The sequence below is a fragment of the Argentina silus genome, assembly GCF_951799395.1.
Source record: "Argentina silus genome assembly, chromosome: X".
In the NCBI taxonomy this organism is placed as follows: domain Eukaryota; kingdom Metazoa; phylum Chordata; class Actinopteri; order Argentiniformes; family Argentinidae; genus Argentina; species Argentina silus.
In genome coordinates, this window is record NC_139653.1 from 29,972,304 (window position 1) to 29,997,933 (window position 25,630).

Genomic DNA, 25,630 nt, shown 5'->3' on the forward strand with positions numbered 1-25,630 from the left:
ACCACACACAAGCTGTTCCAACAATCTCTCAACAGAAGCAACCATCCATTTTCTTTGAGGCAGATGAATTTTAGTCAAATGGAGAGGTTGTAAATACAATGTTTCTGCACATTTAGCAGAATGTTCACTGGGTAATGAAATGCTGGGATCCATTTCTTCTGATTGATAGCACTGATAGGAACATACAAATGAAAAAACTAAAAAATCACAAGATTTAGCAATCTGCTAGTGCATTGTCATTTACTCCCCTGCAATGTTTAGGATCAAGCATTGTTCTTTCAAGAAATGTACCGTATGACACTTTGATGCAATGTTGAAAATGTGTTAAATCAATGTGCAAACAGAGCATTCGTGAAACATGCACAGGTGCAATAGGAAGCTACATTAATGGACCTACTGGGCCCGGTTTTGACAATAATAAAAATTGGTGTCTGTGTCAAACTGTTTTTCACCCAATACTTGGAATAGTATACATTTCAAAATGCTTGTTGTTTGCATGAGAGCCTATTTATAATCTATGAAGTTTAAATCATTTGTGCAGATGGACAATACACAACGCGTATGGTCCAATCACATACTGTATATGTTGGATTCCAAACCAAGTATAACTGCACAGATCCACCCCAAGTATTCTGGGATCTTTAAATGTGTCCTCCTTTTCACATGAAGCATCAATGCCCCCCAAGCCGTCTTGTCATAGCTTTCTTTTTTTTCTTTTTTTTCTGCTATTTTTGTAATCACATTCCACATAAGCAGCAGCCTCAAGAGAATGAGAGAACATAGGCTGTCACAACTGGTTGACAGCAAAGAGATGTCCCTGAGTAAAAGACAACAGCATCAAGCCAGTGCACTCTCAAACCCTCAAAGCAACACTAACTATACACACACAGGCATGCCACACCACACACACACACACACACACAGATAGTGAATTGGCATGGTTTTATTTCATCATATGTGTTTATAAATGCAAAAAAGTGAACGCAGCTGGACATTATGGAATTTAGGGATCAGCTACAACAGTGTCTTTCTTTATAACTAAGTAAGTTAGTAAATGTCAAGGCTACCTATGGTTGGATGTATATGTATATTTATAGTGGTAGCAGAAAGGATGTTTTTTGGGGGGAGAGGTAGGAAACTAGGATGATGATAACAGGCAGAAACAGTCATAGTCAGGCAGTCCGTTATCCTGCTTCAAAGGAATACAACAATGAAAGGCAACTAAATAATTAAGTGACTTTTTCCTCAAAATTCCCTTCTGGAATGTGTCATTTTGATATACAGTGCCCTCCATAAATATTGGAAAGAGGGAGCATTTTGTCTTCTTTTAGCTCTATACTCCCAAAAGTTTGGATTTGAAATCAAACAATTACTATGGTGTAAAAGTAGAGATTCTCAGCTTATTAAACATACTCCCCCTATTTCAGGGCTCCAAAAGTATTGGAAAAAATCAGATAATGTCTAAATGAAGTACTCATGTTTAGTATTTAGTCGACAATCCTTTGCATGCAATAAACTGCCTGAAATCTGTGACCCATCGACCCCACGCTGGGTATATTCTCTGGTGATGTTTTTCTGCCAAGCCTGTACTGCTGACATCTTCAGTTTATTTTTGATGTCTAAGATGTCTCTTAGTTTGACAGACAGATGTATGTGCTTTGCTCCATATTCTCTACCTCAGTGGCAGGGGAAAATGACTATCACTGGAAGCTGTTGGATTATGGAGCAGTGTCGATGGAGATGCAGTCCTCCCAGTGGAAAGCTGTGTGAAGTGGTAGAGCTGATCCTTGGTGCTTCCATTGATTTCTGTTGATCACAATCTTATTTGGCAATTTAAATGCTAATGATACTTTTAATTGCATGATGGAATAAATGCAATCTGATCTTTGGGAGTCAATTACCTTCATGCTTTGTCTGGCTCCAATCTTTTCAAAGAGTGGACCACAATTGCTTTGCTTATGCAGTACTCAAGAGCCTAATGTGTTTGGTATTGACCAAAGAGAATATCACATTTCTGACAAGTCTATCAAAAACACCACTTTTGAATGTTCAAATTCAATCACAATTAGGATACAAAACATTATACACAGGATACACTACAATAGGTGTATCAGTTCGATTTTAATCACATCATTTGGGAAATAAGCACTGCATTTACCCATACTGTACTAATCACAGACTAATTAAAACAGTGTATGATTCAGATCCACACTCAATACTACAATGCTCCATGTTGAATGATCTTAGAGACAGTAAAGATATAATCATACTTCAGCCTTGGCTTACATCTAATAAGTGTCCAACATCAATAACCATTTATCATATTTTCATGGGTCTCAGCACAGCCTGCTGAAAAGCATTGGTGTCCACTCAGTAAATGTAATGGTACACAAGTTTGAATAAGCCCTCAAATAAATACAGAACATGTTCAAATCCCTGCCAGCATCATCTTTCAAATTGCAATATGAAACCATATAACCATATTGTATCTATACTGTAACTGCCACTTCTCATGTTTTTTCTCCGTCAAACCACAATGGAGTGCTTATCAGTTATTTCAAGTATCCTCTAAATCACAAAGATGCTGTGTTTCAGTGAGCAATTTCAGTGAGCAAATCAAATTATTTCCTACAAATAAATGTATATCAGTTTCCTCAAGGTAATCTTAAGAGACTAGCATTTCTATCAAAGCCTGAGAGAGTGAGAAGTAAATAAACTCCTCAGTCATAATTCTGTTGTTATTTTCCCTGCTGGTGACCTCTGACTATTACATTCTGCATGTGATTAATCTCAAATGCTGTCAGAAAATTTGACATCAGACAGATTTAGAGTATTGACTGTTTGCAACTCTGTCAATAGAGACTGCACTTTTTTTGAGGTTATTGAATTAATTAATTTAGCCTTATTTTGCAGTGCTTTTCAGCATTTTGGACATCATACATCATGTTACAGCAAGAGGCAGAGCGATGAACACAATATACGATGAACACTAGTTTTGACGATGCCCATCTATTCTGATCAGAGGATGATTACTGTGCGAATTCAGCCTCCAAAAAGGCTATGATTTATTAGGATTCACCAATGTTGAGTCCCATCATGTGATGTCCTATGAGGGCAAACACAAGCATGACTGGTGAAGCAGTCAGGCATGTTTTCAAATGCCCAGGTTTGATCAACAGCTTAGCAACATGCAGAATGAAATAAGCTAGCAAGATACTCCCTTCTCACCCTCACCTTAAACACTCATATAAAACTACATTTTATGAATCACTTATTACAGTCCTGAACAAATCCAATACTTCCACTTCCTTTCACAGCAATAAGTAATGCATTACCAGCATTTACATACAGTGGTTCAACATTAAGAAATATAATGTACTTGTTCTTAGACAGTGACCTTTTTTATGACAAGCTGCAACCAACAGACAATGAATACAAATATTCACCTGGAAAAATAAATAAAATGTCTTTATATCACATTTAATTCCATGTAGCATCTCTTTATCATGCCCATCACAAGAATGCAAAGACAAACAAACAAAAACAACAACACCACTGCAACACCTTTACCTTTGTGCATATTTGACAACCTGCGGTACATGCAAACAGAGACAAGCAGGGGCAAGAGGTAGATAAGGGTGGTAGACTGACCACTGTTACTGAAGGAAATGCTTACAAATAGAACTAAGATATACATTGTAATTATAAGACACATAGCATTTACTCAAAAATAAATATTTGATATGTTATACTTTTTCAATAATTTCGTATTCCTGTTTTTTCTTAGTTGATTAGAGTGTACGTGGTTTTACAGCTCCACAAACCTGAGATATAGGAATTTGTATCTAATTTCACATGAAATCTGGCTCCCACGAGTCGAAAATGCAATTACAATTGAGCTGTGTTTTTATACTAGCCATTGTTACAAGCTAGCTTCTATTGCAAAATTGGCTATCCAAATGATTGAGATAAGATCCCGACATGTCAAGTGAATAGGTAATAATACATATTTGCTATGGAGAGTTTTGATTTGCCTGCTTTCAGTAACAAGCTACGATTTGACAACAGAGTTGCCTGGCAAGTGACTCGAAGTCCGTCCCTGACTTCAAAGTCTGATGAGGCTCTTTAATGTTGTTGGCATGATGCATCGATAATGAAGGGACTGTGCCCTATGCTGGTTGGTGTACCACCTGTATCTTGTATCTTTCTGGTCCTGTGTAGCTCAGTTGGTAGAGCATGGCGCTAGCAACGCTAAGGTTGTTGGTTTGATACACACTGGGACCTACAGTATATACTAACATTTTATTGTATATACACTCACTGTACTGTAAGTCACTTTTGGATAAAATGGCATATATTATCTTTGCAATAAATGCAAGAAGAGTGCAATAAGATTGACCCTTTATCTTGATTTCACAAGTCTGCTCTAATTTTGTCCTTATTTTAAGCTATAACATTGCGCATATAGGTAAATGTTTGCCTTTTATATATTTTATTAATATGTTTATATAATGTTCATTTTCAATATTTAATTTACAGTGGTGTGCTCAAGTATGTCACTTGCAGGCCACCGTTACATGCAGGCAACAAAATGGAGGAACCTGAGGGGGGAGAGCAGGCTGGGGTGAGGGGTTGAGTGGGGGCAGGTGCCTCTACTTTCCTTGTGGGGGATTCTGGCTTCTCTGGAGCCTGTGTCACACAACTATCAGCAACAGCAGCAACAGCAATGCTGAGGGGGGGAGTGGGAAACAGAGAGTAGTTACTTTGGCAGAAGAGTGAAAAAGAGAGATAGATTAGCAGGGAGGGAGAAAGAGACAGAAAGCAATGGGAAAGGTGAGCACGTATGTGATTCATTTGTCCTAAAAGGCATTCCTGAGAGGGTTAGGATTGGGGTGGTTTTTTCAACTCCTCAGGGTTTGGCATGGAGATTAAGTTACCATAGAACATTGGGACAAGTTATTCAGTTTGGCACATACTCCAAACATTTCTGACGGTAATATCAACTATTTTAATATCAAATCAATTACATGGTTCTGGAGAGGGCCCCCTAAATAAGCATCTTAATCTCATCATGTGAGTTTATTATGGACTGGTGTGCACCCACAGCCAGATGTAATGCAACCCCACCTCTGTTGTCTTGGTGATATTTCTAAAGAGGAAGAGAGCCAACCCCTGCACAGACCTGTATGATTCCCATGGGCCAATAGCAAACTTTGAGAGTATAGCATTATGGCAACCATAGAAAGCACACTAGATCTTATAGGCAGGTGTTCTAGACAAAAGCAATTAGTATCATATTTCTTGCATCTCCCACTGTTTTTGTTCCAATACATCACCCATCACACTTTTTATATATATATATATATATATATATATATATATATATATATATATATATATATATATATATATATATATATATATATATATATATATATATATATATATATATATATTATATATATATAATAAGCACTGCATGTATATATTAATAATTTTATTTGCAACGCCTGTTATAGCTGTGTTCCCCTCTCCTGTTCTAAATTCTGAGGGCTCTTGGAGGCAGAGTGGTACCTGGCTCAATGTGGCAAGGAAAGTAAGTTAAATGCAGACTCCCTCCCCATATCTATCCTTAATAGGTTTCTGCTGAATTAATTAGAATAAATAATGCTGTAAACCTCATTCCAAAAAGATGCATGCAGCGCCATTTGATGAAGATGCTTTCTAAATAGAAACATTAGCTCGGAAGATAAGCGATTCTCATGAAACACAAATGTTGTAATGGAGGTAAAAAAAAAAAAAAAAAAAAAAAAACGTCACAATATTTCTACTAATATTAGTGTTTTTGCTCTCTAAATTGACATTACAAAAATTAATTAATACTTTTTTAGAGGAAACTCGTGTCTCCTCTAACATTCGACCGCAGCCTATGTTAAGAGGACCCCGTCGGTTTACTGCGCTTGCGTGCTGTAGTAACAACACGCTTTGCAAAGAGACGGAGAACACTTTATTCCATAGGTAATCTCATCTCTTGGATGTGTTACAGCTATGTAGCTGGCAGTCGTTGATCACAACAATGTTGTAAATGGGCTAATAACGACGGTGATCGCTATAAAAAGAAATTGTACTGATGACGACTACAACTGAACTGGGACATTTATTATTATTTAGAATTATTGGGATTCAACAAGCCCAAAGGCCAAACAATTTTGTCATCCCATCAATCGTGTCGTCGTCAAACTGCGTCAGCGAAGTGATGGAGAAACGGTGACGTGTTGAGGTGATCAATCACGCAGTTTACCGAGCTAACAATATGATTTGTTGGTTGTGCTGAGGTCAGATATATTTGGAAAACGAATGGTGCTGTGTATGCATTGCAATTGCTAGCTATCACTGTGTTCCTAAATAAGTGTTACCTGTGTCTTGAATGACGTATGAGGAGTTCCCTCGCGCGTGTGTCGCTATAACTACTGCATGTATGCATAGTAAAGTCCACACAGGCTCCTTTGTTTGGCAGAAAGCTCAAAAAAGGTACAATTGTAACCCACTACCCAATACTATCTCATAAAATGTATATGCCATATCTCAGAATCGACTGGGCTTCCCGAACATAGTCTGTTCACTGTGACAGAACGTTTCTTTTTTTCAGAGATTTGCTGTTTTCTACACAGTTCTATCTATGAGTGAGAAAAGTGTGCATGTTGACAGACAGTCTTCCACTGAGTCAGAGAGGTTAAGGCACATTGACAAATTTCCCAAATGTGCAGTTGTTCCCCTTTAATAAAGGTAATGGAGTAATCATTATCAACTTCTGTGTGTGGTCTATTGAAGAATTTGAAGAGAGCTTTGTTTTGCCATCATGTTTTTCACATATTAACGTAATATAATATATATGTGGTGACTGACGTGCATGCCAGATGCAAGGCAACCTGTTGCAAGAACCCTCCCATTATATGTTCTCTTGTTTTTTGATGGGTAACATAGTCAACGAACTCCGGTTTCAGTGGTCAGTCACAGTGTCACATTAATATAATGAGTGAAATTGAAAAATAGAAGGTCATTGGGTGGGCCTGGGTTTCAAAGTTTCCACCCTGGCACACCTGTGGCTACGCTAATGGGTGAGGCCCTATTACCCTGATTAAGCTGACCTCTGAAAGTTTAGGAGGCTGTTTGCTTATAAACCTCATGAACCACATTACTTGACATTACTGACATTGATTGACTCCTGCTGCAGTATAGTGTTGCATCCTTCTGTAGTGTTCTCTCCTAATCTACCACCCACCCATCCAATGCAATACAAACAGGTGGACCCTTGGTACTCACAGGTCATTATCTGTCTCAGTGCGGGTCTTCTGCTGCCGCCGGTAGACCATGAAAACGGTGACAGCTACGGCAATGATGAGTCCTGCAGCCACGACACCTCCAAGGATCCCGATGACACCCCCTGGGGGACCCTGTGGCATTGGCTTCTCTGTGGATGAGAGATATGATAAAGTTAGAACATCTCTTCTCAGATAAGTAATACAGTAGCAATACATCAAGTTAGGGTACTACTGGAATGACATAAAATGATTGTTGAAATCAGAATTATAGATTCCCATCTCCAAAGCAGGAAACAAATGTATATGATAAGTTCCATAAATGCATCCAGTACACACTTCATACAGCACAGTAACACTGACTGATTTGTGTATTTCTGCCTAGATATCACTTCTCACACATTGAGTCTAAACCTTCACTGAGCTTTACCACCCATGCAAAAGCCTTATATACATGCCCTATAGTCATATAGTGGACCTCTTATCAGATTTCATGGCTTGTTTGCCGACTATCTTGCTTATGACAAATGGAGCTGTTTTTCTTCAAAACACCACACCACACCACTCTCACACACACACACACACACACACACACACACACACACACACACACACACACAAAGAACACAATGTAAACAGAAGAATAAGCAGCAGTTGTTTTTTCTTCATTTTGGGGATAAGAACATTTTCCTCCATTCCTTGGCACTATATGAATATCTCACTGAAGGCTGCAGCAGTTTATGATGTCTACTCCACTGGTGGAAAAACAGCACAAATTGGCAAGGACATAGTGTAAACTGACTGCACTCTCAAGGGCATCGTAACACTATTGCATTGTAAGTACTCACCAGCAGGGGGTAATCATGCAATAAAACAAAATGTACCTGAACAGAACTAATATCACTGTCAAACTTTGGATGACATAGGCATTAGTCTGAATACTAAACCCATCCTATTGATTTATATACATTTTTAAATAGGAGCATTGGACTATTATGATCCAACAATCCCACCAAAATTGAACTTCCCAGCAATCCCACCAAAATTGAACTTCATTTAGAATGAAAGCCTACACTAAAAGTGGATTTCTTTGAGAGGTCTCTGAGAGTGTCAAACTTAATTTGGGACCAGTGCCAAATGGGACATTTGAGGTAGGGTGAAATTAAATGGTTTATTGGAAAATAGTTTTGATGCCCTTTAAATGAATAATTGGTTTCATAAAGGCCAAGAAAAGCTCCACTATGTGAAATTACTTTTATATAGAAACTAGATTATTTTTTTAAGTTTGCTTTAAGATCAAATCTGACCATTATTTTGATCAGAGTCAATCAAGAATGAAAGATTACGTGAATTAATAGAATGTGTTCAATGCAATTGGGATCCAGTAGAGAATGACTAAAAAAATCTGTCCTCTCCACAGTAATCAAGTAAAAAATTATGATGTAAACTCATATTCTCAGGGATATAGAAAAATAGTATTTCATTCATTAGGATATTAGGAAAACATAAATATTTATGTTCTCAGACACAACAGATTTCTTGACTGCATGGTTCATAATATAATGTTAATCAATGTCTTATGTCATTGGACCACACAGTCCTTCCTTTAAGACAAACAAACCTTGCAAAATAAGCTTTAGCTCATGGGTGTGGGGATGAGTACCCTTGTATACCCAATCAGGTAATTTATTTGTAAAATGTCTGTCGACCCACCTAGCTCAAGAGCTCCCCCATAGATTGAAAGTTCACAATACTGTTTAAGGAAGCTATGTGTACATTCAACCTAATATCTGTATTAGGGTTCCACAGTCAGTAGATGACTGCCATCCATGGTTAGACAAACCAGTGGGCCAATCAATGACTTTAGTAGCCCTGGTGTGGTGTGACACTGCAGAAACTCACCTTCCCCTCTTAGAAAAGCCTATCTCTAGCCCCCCATGATGTTTCCATTATTATGTCCTCGTCCCTCCCGGTACTGACAGGACAAGGCCTCACTCCCAGGGGGCCATTCCCAGACAGGCCCTGTCTGCTCCACTGATTCTTTCCACAATGATGGATACACAGAGGACTACTTCACATAAGACTGCACAATAGCAGGCACGTTACCCACTTTGTACCCAACACACCCTGCCTGCCTCAAAGTAAGCGATTACATGTCAGTCCCATTAGATTGCTTTGTGCCATGCCACGACTGCTGCTGGTCTAATTCCCTGCTTTGGTATTTAAAAATCGTGTCGTCAAATTTACAGACCTGAAGAAATTCAACAGGTTTGTTTAGTTAAAAATCCCTCTTTCTCATAATGCATTTCAATAAAACGTCTGAGCATGAATCTGATCTTGCTGTAGCATGGCAATGGATAAGGTGGAGACCCCAGCTGCTGTCTCATCTCAATGGACAGCAAAAGCCAGTAGGCCCGATTTCCTTGGCCATAATGCAAACGCCAGACACAATACTCTATTGTGTAACAATACTCTATTGTGTAACAAAAACACACAGGGGAGTGGACTTGAACAGAATGACATTTTCCTGTTATGAAGCCCCAGGCACACAGCAATACAGGATTAGGATATTCCCCTTTCCAAAACACAAAGAGGTGGGTTTGAGCATCTGTTGGTTATCAGAGTGCATTATCATACTGTAGCTATCAATATAGGAAGAGCGGGCACACATTGCTAATGTTTCAGTCACATTAGATCAAAGGCTATCACTGTTATAGCAAACATATTTCCAACTTGCCTCCGACATATGATTCCATTGCATCAAACAGGTATACTTCATTCTGTATTCAAAATGATAATGATGGTAGTTATTTAGTGTGACCTATACCTGTATTATAAAATGCACAGTAGTAAATGTAATAAGATACTGTATATAAGAGTATGAGGTTAGATAATTGTATAACAAGATAGAGGAAAGGTAGGTCCTACTTATTAATTACCTCTCTCAAGATCTGAGGTGGGAAATCAATACATTCCTCAGAATCTATGGTCGAGCAACACGGCAGCAAATTCAATTAGTTCAAGCAAAAAGGTAGAACTGTACTAGACGATGGATGCCAGAAGATTCAATTAAATGTATTGCTGAGAAACTGAATTGCTGAGAATTCAGTAACGTGTCTGAATGTTTTCTAGGGTCAACACATTATATTAAATGATACTGCCCAGTCTGGGACGGGGAGGGGGGGGGCGGTGGATTTGAGATTGGCAGCCTAGTGATTCAATGACAAATACCAATCTGAAACTTTTAATACCTGTGCAGTGCTCAGCTACAGAGCTGGAGGTTGACCTGCTACTATAAATCACGTTTGTTGTGATAGTGTGCTCCGATGCCCATTGAATTATCTCAGTGAAAGCAATGGCCTATCGCTTCAATTGCATTACAGACTACAGGCAGTATTGCATGGTAAGTGCAAGTTTTCTCCCTGCAGCAACTTAGAATGGTAGTGATCAATAGGTTTGTAATGGACTGTAAACTTGCAACAATTCCAGAGCAAGAGAGTAAACACAATGACCCAACTATCAGCCAGACACTGAACAGGATTTACATACAGTACATCACATCAGTTTGTGTGTGTGTGGGGGGGGGTGAACATACACATGGTGCAGACAGTGGAAATGTGTTTGTGTTTCTTGACAATTGTTTTGCTATGCATACAGTAACATACCAAATGAAGAAAAAAAAAAAGGGTTGTTTTAGTTTGAATTTAAAAGCCTGCGTGGGCGGGAGTTGGCATAATGACACACCTTGCCCGAAACATTAATTCAAGATTCAACTTCAATGTTTAACTTCCACAACACACGCGGTGGGCAGCCACTGGAGTTGCAGCAACTCCGGTTCTGACCTTCAATGACATCTTCGGTTTTGACCCACATTGGAAAATTGAGCCCAAAGCATGCTGAATTATTGCAAGCCTGCAGAAATGACCAGGAATGCATTTAACCTACCATGATTTTTACCAATGGAAAAACAATTCAAGCCACAGAAGAACATTTGCTCAGACTCCTTTGGGTTTAAATGGGTTGTTGTCAAAATACATCCTGTAGCTGCCACAGAAAGATTGTTATTGATTTTCAATAAGAGTAAAGCATCCACCCACTCATTGCTCTCTCTGCTGTCAGTCCCTTAGTGGGCAGCTTTGTGCTGATGGACTTGACCGTGGCTATTAGTTGTCCAACACCCTCTGAGGTGGCATGGACCTCATTCCCTTGTCATGTCTTCACTCCTCTGTGCTCTCATAGCTTCACTGGAAGTGTTCTTTGAGTGTCTCAACCATAGATTGGCTGACATACTCACATACTCTGTCACAACCCCAAACCCCCATATGGCCCTGCCTCTACTTTGATAAGCTTTGTGGAATTTTGTTCACATCAGTTGTTAAGCCATGGAGAATCAAATTTCCCTAGTGGTCAATCAAGGAGGTGACATTGGTAATGCAACTTCTCAGCAGGTCACTGTGCTCACTGCAGAGGTCAGACATTTGGCCAGCCAGTGGTCCCAGGAGAAAGAAGAACACATTGGGTAAGTGGTTTGCATATGCTTATTAGTCATTCATTTGTCAGACATACTATGGAATGCTTCCGCCTTCTCCCAACACAGAAGGAACTACTGGTTGAGTAGATGTGACATACTTTTCATTGATCATGGAGTCAACTCTGCCTAAATTCTGCACAGAAATTAATTGCCCTTCCAAACATGCATGTGGCATTTTCTCTGTTAGTGTCAAATAATGTTCACATTGATGATTGACAATGCAATGCAATCTCTAGCCTCAACACCAAAAGCTTTTGGTTCAAACATGTGGACTATAAAGTTACCAGCCTCACATGGACTCATTATTCACACATAACAAAGCAGTAAGAGTTCACATGAGAGGCCAAGGGTTGTGTAGTCCCCAGCTGGATACGGCTTTGCCCACTCCAAAGCCAAACAATCTGTCACAGGCTGCAGCGATGCAAGATTTAAATGGGAACAGGTTCACTTCACCAGTGCTAGCAACTCACTGCCATCTGACCATGCTGAGGTCTAGCAGGGTTAATCAAACAGTGGCATGGAGTAGAAAACACACAAGATAATGATGTCACACATACAGAATATGAGAGAGACGTGCATACAGTAAGTCTGATGAGTGAAATGCAATGCTCACACATTATGCTAAGTGTTTTCATTCTCAGTAGAAGTTTCATGATTGTTGTGCTTTGTGAAAATGTTCCAGTCACAATTCTGATCATATTCCAAGAGTGAATGTGGCTGCTGGCTCCCTCTCTTCCCATCAGAAATGTTAAATGGTCTCTTCTCCACAGGGGCCATAATACATTCCAGCAATCCTGGGGAGTTTTCAAGTGGACAGATTGGGAGTCTGCCTACTAACCCATGCCAGCTCAAGACAACCAAAGCCAGTTCAAGATGGCCACCTGTTCCAAAGACCACAGTGATGGTTATGCTACTGCAACCCTCCAGAAATTATGGCCAGGAGACTGAAAAAGAGTATATTTTCAAAACAGGAGGTAAATGCATTGAGTCTGTTTGCAATTTATTCCAAGGGAAATTTTTTATATCCTAGTTTTTTTCCATATGGGGTAAATACCGCAGGCCTCAATAAAGAAACAGAAATGCGGTTTAATGAAGTTCAGAAATCTGTGTTTTATGCTGCCAACTCAGAGCGGCACTTGGTGTTTTCTCTCCCGCTCTCCACCCACTCCCTCTGTAGAGAATCTCATTAAAGTTATATGTTTCCATAGCTGTCTCCTCTGGGAGTGAGGGATCCTGATGTCATCCTCTTTTCCACAGTAGTTTACTGTCTGGGGAGGGATGCACCCCATTTTCACCCCTACACTGTCAGCCAGAGACAGGGGCCTCAGGGGACACACACTGGGATTGTGTCTGATTGTCGTTTTACACCACTCCACAGAGGGCAGCACTTCATTAAAGATAAATTGCTAACACCTGGAATGTGTTTATTAAGATTAAACTGAGCCCATTATGGACCTAATTCTCTGGAAACCGCTAGGATGCCATGAAAAACACCTGAGGCCAAAGTGTTGCTCTGTGACTGTGATGAAAAATATAGAACAAAGAAATTAAAACAATAAAAAAAAACACAAACTAATATTCCCAGTTCCTTGATGAAGGGAGATTGATTGATGGATGAACAGTAATTTGAAAGCTTAGTATTGCAGCAGGAGCTTACTTTACCGTATGTGTTACTGCTTGTGCATTATTATCATCTTACTTGTGGTGTAGAATAACTACATCCATATCTTAAGAGTTGACATTGTGCTTTAATGTTACTACATTTAATACACCTTATTGCTGTTATGAATACCTAACATACTCATTAAGATGTAGTGTAAATATGATAGATTTTCTCCACACCTACTGTATAAAGATATAGAAATTCCCTTCCACTATGGACTAACAGTTCACATGGATTGTGTATGCAAGCATGAGATTATGTCTGTACCTACCCATCTATATCAGCTGTAAGCATCTGGCACAATACCGAGTCCAGCAAGCAAGATGAAGTGACTACAAGTACTACAGGCCCTGTCAGCAAATATGAGATTGCCGGCTGTCTGGTTGATGCTGTCAGGAGGTATTACCTCTCATGACAGCTGAATAACAACAGTTCTAATTAAACCACTGCCTCCTAATGGGGGAATAAACTGCAACATTGCTGCTCCATGTGAAATGTCTCATTTATTAACTTAAGCAACCTGGTGGCTGTTGTCAGGATGTAATAGCTTATTTAGAGCTGCGTACCTTTCCATCCTTCCTGCCGCCCACAGGCCAACACGACACCACACTGCAATTACAGCCTGTGTAGTAAACCTTTTAATGGTGTGCATCATTTCCAAGATAAAAAGAACATTCTCTGCAATGGGCAAAAGGACAGATTTCTTCATACAACCCAAACAACCCTTCACTGTTACCGATGCTGGGACTGGCAGATGGAGATCTCTTTTCCAGTGGTGTGATGGTGCGATTTGAGTTGTGACCCGTAACCCTGCTTGTGTGGGGAGCTATATACCATTGGTATGCATCACTAATCTCAATGCTAGCCGTTACTCCATGAAAAAGTGATCCCTTAGCTCTGTGCAGCACAGAATGGGTGATACAGCCCCAAGACTGCTTTAACTGGCAGTCTCGCTCCCCAGCCCTTTCAAGCTTCAGCTGGCCTCGTCTCTGTGTTGAATGTTAATTTAATGGAGGCTCTTGGCTCAGAGCTCAGGAGCCACAGTACATAGGCAGATCTGTACCCTCCCCTCCACCCCACCGTGTCTTCCATCTCCTAGCACTCTCTCTCTCTCTGTAAGCAACATTACTTGTTGGTGCTCAGAGTGTCTCCCTGGTAAGCATCAAGAGGTTACTGCTGTAATTTCCTTCCCAGTTAAAAACTAGCAGAGTGTGGATACAGTCAGTCTGAATATGTTCAAGAACAGTTTCACAACATTCGGGCCCATGTGTCTGCACAGCCCATCTTGACTTCTAACCACTTTCGTTCTCCCCTGTAGCTAAGCAAGCACATCATATCAAGCACCACATACGGCCAAAGGATTCATAAAACCACTTTGTTTGTCAGCTCCCTTGGAAATTACCATTGATTCTTTTATATATAAACTCGTAGCGATTATTTCAAGAGGGAAATATAAATTCATCTGTGGATATAAAATTATACAAGACATATTTTCCTCTCAGGCACCTTCATTTTATAATTTGCCACAGTTGATTATCCATTTCAAGATATCTATTATCATGTGTGAGCATTTAGCTGTATAGTTAGCTCTGTAAAAACTACCTACTGTGTGCCCCTTTGTTTACAGGAAGGCTTACCGTCTGAATGAAAATGAGCATGACTAATCTGTTTACCTTGTTTTACCCTAAATATCATTGGCTGGTTCTAATGTCTCCTTGGATACACACATTCACAGGGTCTTTGAAGGTGAAAAATAACACTTTTAAGGTGATGGAGTTGCTTCTGAGAAGAATAGTAGTTACAAGCACACAAGAGTAACCAAATACTGTACCATTTGTGAGGCTTGTTTTCTATTTCTCATTCCAAGGAGCAAGGAGGTAAAGTTTTTGAAGAAAATTACTGCCAGAACAATTGTCCTCTGAGGCAAAGTTCTCCCACTGCTCTGGTGGAATGTATTCCTCAGGCTGGCAGTAAAGTTGGGTTGATTGTGGTTTATGGAAAGCCAATTTGTTATGAGGACTCCATAGCTTGCTGGTTTATAACAGCACACATTACAGACAGAAACTACAGTTAAAAAACATGGTACAGTAGTTGGTGGAGGGAGTGAGTGATGAATGAAGCAATTCTTTAATCTTCCTGCCCCTGCTTCTTCAGAAACATTAACACAGAGTACTCATAGAGGAAGTAAACCTCCTTAAAGTCACATAGGGAATTATATAGGTCCCAACAATGCCTTCAGTATACTACAGCACACCTTCACTGGCAAAAAAGCTATTTTCTCTCCAATCTAGCATACTCTTTCCAAAGTCAAATCCCCCTGGTGAGCTGAAACAGCATATCTCATGGAAATAAAATCAGGGTAGAAACTGTTGAGACATAATTCTGGAAGAAAGAAAAGAAAGAAGAAACAAGATAACATCAATGATTAAAAGTTGCATTTAAAAGTGCAGCACTGATTAAGGTGATTCACGGCACATGACCAATTATCTCAACTTCAACATAACTAAAATTGTGCAGCATAATAATACATGACCAGGGTACATCCAGTGTTTGCATTGTAAAGTAGGACCAGTGAAGCGTAGAGTCATGGACCACATGGTATTTACTGTACTTGCACTGCTCACATGAAAGTAACAACAACATTTAAACAACTATATAAAAAAATACTTTGAATTACAGTATATTAGAGAAGTAAGAATTAAGAGGTGTATGATCTGACTGCTGGATGCCTCAACAACTCAGTGAGTGGTTTTCAAACAATGTCACCTACACTGTATGAGAGAAGTTTCTTTTGAAGATTTCTTTGGGACAGATATATGCAGTGCTCTGCGTAAGTAATGGGACAGTGTATAATTTTTTTCTTCTTTTGGCTCTATACTCCAAAAGCTTGGATTTGAAATCAAACAATTGCTATGAGGTTGAAGTAAACACATTGGTTTCACTGGGTATGCTGGTGATGCTCTGCCAGGCCTGTACTGCAGCTATCTTAAGTTGTTTGTTTGAGGTCTTTTTGCCTAAAATCTTATCATCAGGAAATGTCCACTGTTTGGCCCTGAAATGAATTTGGAGGCATTTGCTTGTACTCAAGCCGACAAGATGTACACTTCAGAATACATTCTGCTGCTGCTGTCAGCAGTTACAACATAAATTGAGTCAGGCAAGCCAGTTCTAGTGGCAATTATACATGCCCTAACCATAACACCGACTCCACCATGTTTCACAGATGAGGTGGTATGCTGTAAATCTTGGGCAGATACTTTTTTCCCCCAAACTTTCCTCTTGCAATCACGTTGGTACATGACAATATCTGACCACAAGACCTTTTTCCACACCACAGAAGGCTTTTTAGGTACAGTCATGAGAAAAAGTTAGGACACCCCCCAAAATATTAAGTTATTCTCTTAAAAATATGGACATATCAATATGTTATCTTCTTTCTAACAATGTCTATAGATAAAGGGGATGTAATTGAACAAAAAACTATGAAAATGTAACTTTGTAATCATTTATTTAACGAAAAATTAACAATAATGCCAATTCCTACTGAGGAAAAAGTTAGGACACCCTATGCCCTAATAGCTAGTATTGCCCCCCTTGGCTGAAATAACCTCAATTAGACGTTTCTTATAACTGTCTACAGGTCTCTGACATCAATTGGGAGAAGGTTTTTCCCACTCCTCCTTGCAGAATTCTTTCAGCTGTGTGATGTTCGAGGGGTGTCTTGCATGCACAGCCAGTTTCAAATCAATCCACAGCATCTCAATAAGATTAAGATCCGGGCTTTGACTTGACCATTCCAGAACTCTCAATTTATTTTTCTTGAGCCATTCCTTGGTAGATTTACTGGAATGTTTTGGGTCATTGTCATGTTGCATGGTCCACATCTGCTTCAGCTTCAACTTTCGAACAGATGGTCTCACATTTTCCTCAAGCACCCTCTGATACAATACAAAATTCATAGTGGATTCTATGATGGTGAGCTGACCAGGCCCTGCTGCAGAAAAGCAGCCCCAAACCATGACATTTCCACCCCCATGCTTCACAGTTGGTATGAGGTTCTTGTTCTCAAATGCTGTCTTGGTTTTGCGCCAAACATGTCTACTCTTACTGTGCCCAAATAGTTCAACTTTGGATTCATCTGTCCAAAGCACATTGTTCCAGAAGTTCTGGTCTTTCTCTAGGTGTTCTCTGGCAAACTTTAGTCTTGCCCTGATGTTTTTTTTTGACAGCAGGGGTTTCCTCCTTGCACACCTCCCATGTAATGCAAACTTGTTCAGTCTCTTTCTTATGGTGGATGCATGTACTTTGACATCAATTGTGGCAAGAGATACCTGTAGGTCTCGTGATGACATTCTGGGATTGTTGGAGACTTCTTTAAGCATCTTTCGGTCAGCTCTTAGGCTGAACTTGCTTGGGCGGCCTGACCTGGCCATGTTGGTGGTGGTTTTAAATGTTCTCCACTTGTAAATTATTTTCCGGACAGTGGAATGGCCAATTTCGAATAGTTTGGAGATCTTTTTATATCCCTTCCCAGACTCATATGCATCTACAATTTTTCTTCTGAAGGCCTCAGAGAGCTCTTTTGATCTCGCCATGGTGATGCAACTCACTTCAACAATCAAGAGCAAACCAAACTAAATATCTGAGGTTTAAATAGGACAGGCTCCTCCAAAATCCTCTGTAACGCTGTTCTAATCATTTGCACCTGATGTGGTGCTCTTTATTATAATTTTAGGCATTTTAAGTGGAACTAAATGTGGGGGTGTCCTAACTTTTTCCTCACAAGAAGATTGCATTTCTATTAATTACATTTTACCAATCATTTTTTAAATAATTTGTTTCAGTTGTATTTGTTTAGTTATATTACCTCAATTTTTCAATATTGTTCAAATGAATATCAAATGTCCATATGTTTGAATATGTTGAAGAAGACAAAGGTTTTCATAGGGTGTCCTAATTTTTTCTCATGACTGTACTTTTAGCAAACTGTAACCTGACCATCCTTTTTGAGGATAACTAGCCTCTGTAGTTTGGCTGGTGACATTCTGCAGTGGTAGTCTGTTCTGGTAGTCTCTGACACATTCAAGCCTACCTCCAGGAGAGTGTTCCTGATCTGTGGGACAATTGTTTTGCCGTTTTTCTTAATTCTGGTGAGCATTCTTCGGTCATCCACTGTAAAAGTCTTCCTTGGCCTGTTTGTGATTGTTAAACTCACCAGTGTTTTTATTTTCTTTTTAATGATGTTCCAAACTGTTGATTTTGGCAAGCCTACGGTTTTGGCTATGTTTCTGCTTTTTCAGATTTTTCAGCCTAGTAATGACTTCCTTGACTTTTATTGACAACTTTTTGGTCCATGTTCACACCAATAGCACTCCAAAGGCAAATGCAAAGCCTAGAATCAATACTAGACATTGACAACTCTTATGCCTACACAATTGATATGACAGAACAAACCTGACTAACCAGAAAATAGGGGGACTATGTACAAAAAGTGTTCATTTCTAAATGGTGAAACCAATATATACACAATATGATTTCAAATCCAAGCTTTTGGAGTATATAGCCTAGAGAAAAGCAAATGCTTCACTGTCCCATGTTCCTTATGAAAGCACTGTTTATAGGAGATATATAGGAAAACAGAGGACTGATGCATCTCTTTCTCCAATCCCCTTGTGTCTGTTCTTAAAGTTGAAGGGGTGAGCCTGGTCCTCTACTGCACAAACAGGGATATCTCTGCTGTCAACCCGGGAAGCTGTCTGAGCTCAGATCTGCTTCGGACCAAATAATAAGGGTGACTATTGCAATTCTGCACGCATACCATCACCCCCCTAACCCCAGCCCAGTGCAGCCCTGCTCCAAGTACACACAGCTCAGACAGACACTAGAGTTTCAAAGACATTTTATTTCACCACTGGAGCTGCTTACTTACACCACTAAATACCGCCTTGGAATCTCAAGACTGCTGCAGCCACAGAAAGTAATCTGTGAGAGGGGAAAACCAGGAAAAAGGCTTAAAAGAAATTGACCAACTGAAAAGCATTGGAATTGTGCATGTCCTTTGTTGGAAACATTGACAATGCAGTTGGGGAACACTGTGTGTTTTTCCTATTCTTACTTTGTTGGGTAACACTTTACATTAAGGTCACAATTATAATTAGTTAATAAATCACTCATAAGCAGTTTATTACAAACAGTTACAAACAGTTATAACTCATTAGTTTAGATTGTTCGATATATTGGTGCTTGCCAAATAGGGAAGCTTTTATAAAAGCTTTGAAAACTAACCCTGATGTGAAATACTGCAATGTTATTTGCAATTGTTGCATAGTGGTTGCACAGTTAGGAAATTGTATTTGCTACTTTTTTTCCCTGGATTTGTGTAATTAAGGGTGTAATTACTCTGAATTAATGTATCTAGCTATGCCTCTATCCTACAATTATCACCATGACCATCCTCATCAGACATGGTCGAAACTGAGACCCTCCACTTATTTATTTCTTCACTTATATATTTCTAGTAAGGCAAGACCTCAATGGACAACAGCGATAGCAGACCAGTTCTCCAAGCAAGAATAGGAAAAATACACACAGTTTTCCCCATCTGCACTGTCAATGTTTCCAACAAAGGACATATTACCCATTGTTGTTAGCACAGAAATATTTGAAGGGCTGATGACTTCGTAAATTAGCCTCAAATAACTGCAACCTAGACCCAGAAGGGTGACTGCACATGCACGCAGACACACTAAGGTAAAAGAGTAAAACGTTGATTTCACTCATCTTGTGACACCAGAGGTGATGACCAGCACTGTATTTGCATTTTCTGACTTCTTTAAGATCATATTTGTTGTCTCTGGATTGGGTTCAATTTACTTGTGGTAAATTATTGTGGCAAGAGAAATGAAATTTCAGTAGGACATCTCTGCCCAGTAAAAACATACTTAGGTATTCTGTAAGCACACTCACTCACTCACTCACTCACTCACTCACTCACTCACTCACTCACTCACTCACTCACTCTCACACACACACACACACACACACACACACACACACACACAGATAATAATGCCAAAATCTTCAAATCCATAGCAATGTGTGATGATTTCCAAGGATAACATTATCACACCTAATATTTTATTCCAGACAAAGGAGCGCTTATGCAAATTCAAAAAAAGGTATCATGTTTCTTGGGTACATTCAAATATAACAGGTATTTCCACTTGAAATGTGGTCAAACAAGACAGAAGAAAAACAAATCTTTTAAAAGACGTGTTGGGCTTTTAACACAAAATACAGTATCTTTTGGCTCTACACCACAAGCATTTGGATTTTAAATCAAATAATTACTATGAGGTTAAAGTTGATTCTGAGATTTTATTTGGTGTTATTTGTGTACATATTGGTTTCACCATTCAGAAATTACAACACTTTTTAGACATATTTATCAAATGTCCAATGTCCTGCAGCCATCTTCAGTTGTTGTTTGTTTTTAGGACATTTTGTCTTAAGTCTCCGCTTCAGCAAATTCAATGTTTGTTCAATAGAATTTAAATCTGGAGAGTGAACAACTTTTCACTTTTTGAAAAACTCCACAGTTGCTATGGCAATATGTTTTGGGTCATTGTCCTGCTGTATGATGAAGCAGACTTTGGAGGCATTTGCTTGTACTTGGGCTGATAAAACGTCTCTGTACACTTTTGAATTCATCCTGCTGCTACCATCAGCAGTTACATCATCAATGAAGACAAGTGAGCCAATTCCAATGTAAGCCATACATGCCTAAGCCAAACCCCCCCCCCCCCCCCCCTCCACCATATTTCACAGATGAGGTGGTATGCTGTGGATATTGAACAGTTCCTTGCCATCACTCTGGCACATGTTCATCTTTGTGTCATCTGTCCACAATACCTTTTTCCAGAATTCTGCAGGCTTTTTTGGATACATTCTAGGAAACTGTAACCTGGCCATCCTGTTTTTGTGCCTAGGTGTTTGCGCCTTGCAGTGTATCTTCTATAGTTCTGCTGGTGAAGTTTTCTGTGGGTAGTAGTCTCTGTCACATTCACGCCTACCTCCTAGAGAGTGTTCCTGATCTTACCTCTTCCTTGGCTTTCCAGGCCGTTTGCTCACAAGTGCTTCCTTTCCTTTTAATGATGTTCCAAACTGTTGATTTGGGTGTTTGTGATTTGTATCAGATTTTTTTCTGATATTTCAGCCTCATAATGGCTAATTCTCTGACTTTCATTGACGTCTCTGGTCCTCATGTTGACAGACACCATAGCAGACTCCAAAGGCAAACATAAAGCCTAGAATCAATACTAGACATTGACAGCTTTCTTATACCTACACAAATAATGTGATGTAACACACTTGAAGAACACCTGTCAAGCCAATTGTCCCATCACTTTTGGGTAAAATAGAGGGACTATGCATAAAAAGAAATAGGGGGACTATGCATAAAAAGTGCTGTTATTTCTGAAAAGTGAAACCAATATGTACACAAACACCATAGTAACTGTTTGATCTCAAATCCAAACTTTTGGAGTGTAGAGCCAAAAGAATAAAAAGTGTTTCACTGTCCCATTGCTTACGCAGGGCACTGTATATTAACCTTGTCTGCTGAATACGTTATTGGATTAATTTCCGCCTAAAAACCTGACCCAAACTAAACTGCTTATAACATTAGAAATATGATGATCAGATGCAAAAGCAGGATGCCATTTGATAGGTAACACCTTGAAGTTTTGTGTGGATATGCTCAGATCATAGTTCAGAATAACATACTACACATGACAAGGAGATAAAGTCATCAATAATCAAATTAAAGCAGAATTTGGGACCAATTATGGGCCTGTTCAGCTTAATAAGCAAGCACACAGCATTAGAGGCACCAACCATCACAGTACAAAAGATGATTAATCCACCTAACAATGTGATGTTTTGTTAAATCTCACTCTTGACAGCCTACTCTTCAGCAATTAAAGTTTCAGAAGAACTGGGAAAAGTTCAATTTAGCAATAGCAGAGTGAAACATTGTTTCATTTTATTGTCTTAATTTCTTTGTCATTTCTTATCTTCTTTTAAACTCGGCCACTGCACATGTTATCTATGACATTGCCAACAGAACTTATTCATTCTTCAATTGAAGAAGGTTCCTGGAAGTAGGTCTCCACCACCATCTTTCTCTTTTCCAAAACAATCCACCAACAACGGCTATCTATCCAAAGTAGCAGAGATTAGACCTCAGTATGACCTGGATCAAACACTTTAATCAGACATGCATACTTGTGCTTGCTTGCTTGCTCTCTCTCTCTCTCCCTCTCTCTCTCTCTCTAAAACACACATGCACTTATAAACAGGACTAGATGATTTCCAAAGAATCACATTTCTGATGAATCAATGCACAAAAACAAAACTTTTTTGCCAGAAAATCAACTGTTGATAAATGTAAAAAATGTGTAATGTCATACATTTACTTGTCACTTCTCTTTAGTAATGTTCGGCTAAACTGTCTGTGTCAGTTTCATGGTAAGAATAACGCATGTCTTGTATGTAGAATAGTCAGAGTGCCCCTTGTGCTTGATTAATGTTTTTTCCCTTCCCTTTTCTTCTCCCTCTCTCCATCTGCTTTCATTTCCCAAACAGCAAAGAAATTCACAAATTACGTCCCCTTAACCCAACTCCTCCCTTCCATCTCTTGGCAGGATGGCTCGTGTCTCACATTTAAATCATGATGGCTTTGCCAGGCAGCCTGGGCCTGTGGGAATTCAGAAGGGGAACAGGGGGAACCTGATCTGGGGAGGCAGGCAGCAAGATGACTCTACATTTGACCTGGGAGCTGAGCCAGGCCATATCCCCAACATTGTCCTGATTATTTGTTGTGCTCACTCAATGGCATCAAACCATGGATGAGAAGGAATAAAAAAGAAATGGAAAAGGGAGGGAGCAATTAGAAACTCTTCCCTCCTGGAAAATTAATTGAAAAGATGGTACAGTGTCCCTCCATTGATAGATAATGTTTTATCACTTTCTATGTACAAAATAGAGGACTCATGACTACAAAATAAAAATGTAGACATTGCCAAGCCATCTGCAATCTATTAAGCCCAATGAATTTGAGGTTCCACTATTACCACATCACACAATATCTATGACATCTATTCAGTATAACTGCATCTTCAATGAGAATGGTTTGAGGGAGAGATAATACAGCAACACTTAAGCCTACAGTACTCTTATTCTATTTTACATGGATGGGCAGTGGTTAACTCTTTATCTCAGTGTGTTCAAAGGAGAATGTCTCACTCTGCTCCCTGTTCTCAACAAGGAGAGAGATGACTGAGTCATTGACAGCACACACTCATGCCTCCTTCTTTCACCTCTCTTTGACTGTAATTTTCCATTTTGGGGAGCAGACAGTCCACCAATATTTTTACTTGATGCTTGTTCCACTGCAGTTCACAAGAAGTCAGAAATTTTAGTGAATTCAGGTCTAAAAAAAGAAATCAAGCCTTGTTGAGTGTAATTAATGTACCAAAGGCTTGATTCTAACTGTTCCCTTTCATGATTCATTAGTGACGGCAGCAGTTACCATGTCATCATTACTCACTCCAACATTGTGGTGCTGACAAAGCTGTTTTGCTGGAGACTGAAGCACTAAAATCAGACAATGAATGTGAGCCATGTTGGTCTTGGCTGACAGGGGGTACAGAGAACCCCTGCATTGCAGCCAAAACAGCCCAGTTGGGTTAGCGCTAACACAAGAGGGCTACAGGCTCAATGTTAAGCCATAGATTACATGTTTGGGGTGAAGCTGTGAGGTGAAACTCTCCCTCCCTCTCTCAAGGTAGAACATGTATAGAATTCCAATAGGATGTTGTAAACACAGAGCATGCTGAGTCTATAAAGCAAATATCTGAGAGGTTCTTCTCTGTTGAGCATAGCATCGAAATAGCTCCATGAAAGCATTTTCTTCCATACTGTACAGCTTATAGAAGAAAAGCAATTCATACATTTTATCAAGTGTGTATAACATTTTGTGTCATTGCCACCCGGAAGGCTTGACCATCTCCCATCACAAACATGAGATTAAGATTCAATTGCTACTCTGTGCACCAGATTGTATTGCAATCAATACTGATTTCTCAAGTGCAGAGGTATAGGAACATTTTAAAAAAATCTGTTATTTGTGGGTTTGAGCAAACTGCAGCTGTTGCTGACACAGGCATAAACTTCACAAATGTGCTCCTGTAACCCAAGCACGGGGTACATTGGGTCAACAGTATGCACCACAAACAAACATTGTTTTCAGCCCCTGTACAATAATAATAGACTTCAACATCTACTGTACAGTATGTGCAAGCATCTTAGGTCTCAGCTGTTATTCATGTGAATTCACAAAACAAACAGCCATCAAACCATTGCTCCCAAAATCATTATCTACTCAACTGGACTGTCAGATTTTTACCATGGACACTCATTACCATCTCCTTCCTCACACAATCAGTAGTCTTTAGCTTTTGTCCAAAAATATCTTGCACTTACATTTTCTCATGGTTCCATCTGACCACCGGAGGGCAGCAGACACTGCCCATGAAACTAATTAACACACAGGTGTTTCTGATTCCAGCTCATTCAGGCTCTCCTTAAGAGAGGTGTGTTTCTGTTGTATCTGTATTTGCCATGTGCTCTAGTTTCCGTACAATTCCTGTGACAGTCCTAGACTTTTCTTCTTCTTCTTCTTCTTCTTCTTATTATTATTATCATTATATTATTTTCTAAAGTGTTCCCTTGTACCATACTGTGGATATTCTCCAGTTAGTGGCCTATTTTGACCTACACCATCATTCCCTCATCTTGTCTCATCTCTGCTCCAGATCAAGAACATCGTGGCCCACCAAGGAGTATTACTGGGGCGCCAGCAAGAACAACTCTTACCAACACCCTCCAACAACTCCACACCACAGATCCCGGAGTGGCAACTGCCCAAACCTCAGTGCCCAGTGCTTCAGTCGTTGGCGTAAATCCCCCAGTGAACCAGTTCTGTGAACCTAAGATCCCAGCCCCCAAGCAGTATGACAGCAACATGGGAAAGTGCAAGGAGTTCCTCACTCAGTG

General features: G+C 39.6%; 1 protein-coding gene across 1 annotated transcript in view; it reads right to left on the bottom strand.

The window, feature by feature from the left end:
• nectin1b (nectin cell adhesion molecule 1b) overlaps window positions 1-25,630 on the bottom strand; it is a gene marked incomplete at its 3' end in the record, with an annotated part of 152,006 nt that overhangs the window by 19,547 nt on the left and 106,829 nt on the right. The window contains exons 6-7 of the mRNA XM_083695735.1: window positions 7,324-7,471; window positions 4,663-4,729 (exon numbers count right to left, since the gene is read on the bottom strand). Coding sequence (XP_083551861.1) covers window positions 4,663-4,729; window positions 7,324-7,471 — 215 coding nt within the window. The remainder of the gene's footprint in view (window positions 1-4,662; window positions 4,730-7,323; window positions 7,472-25,630) is intronic.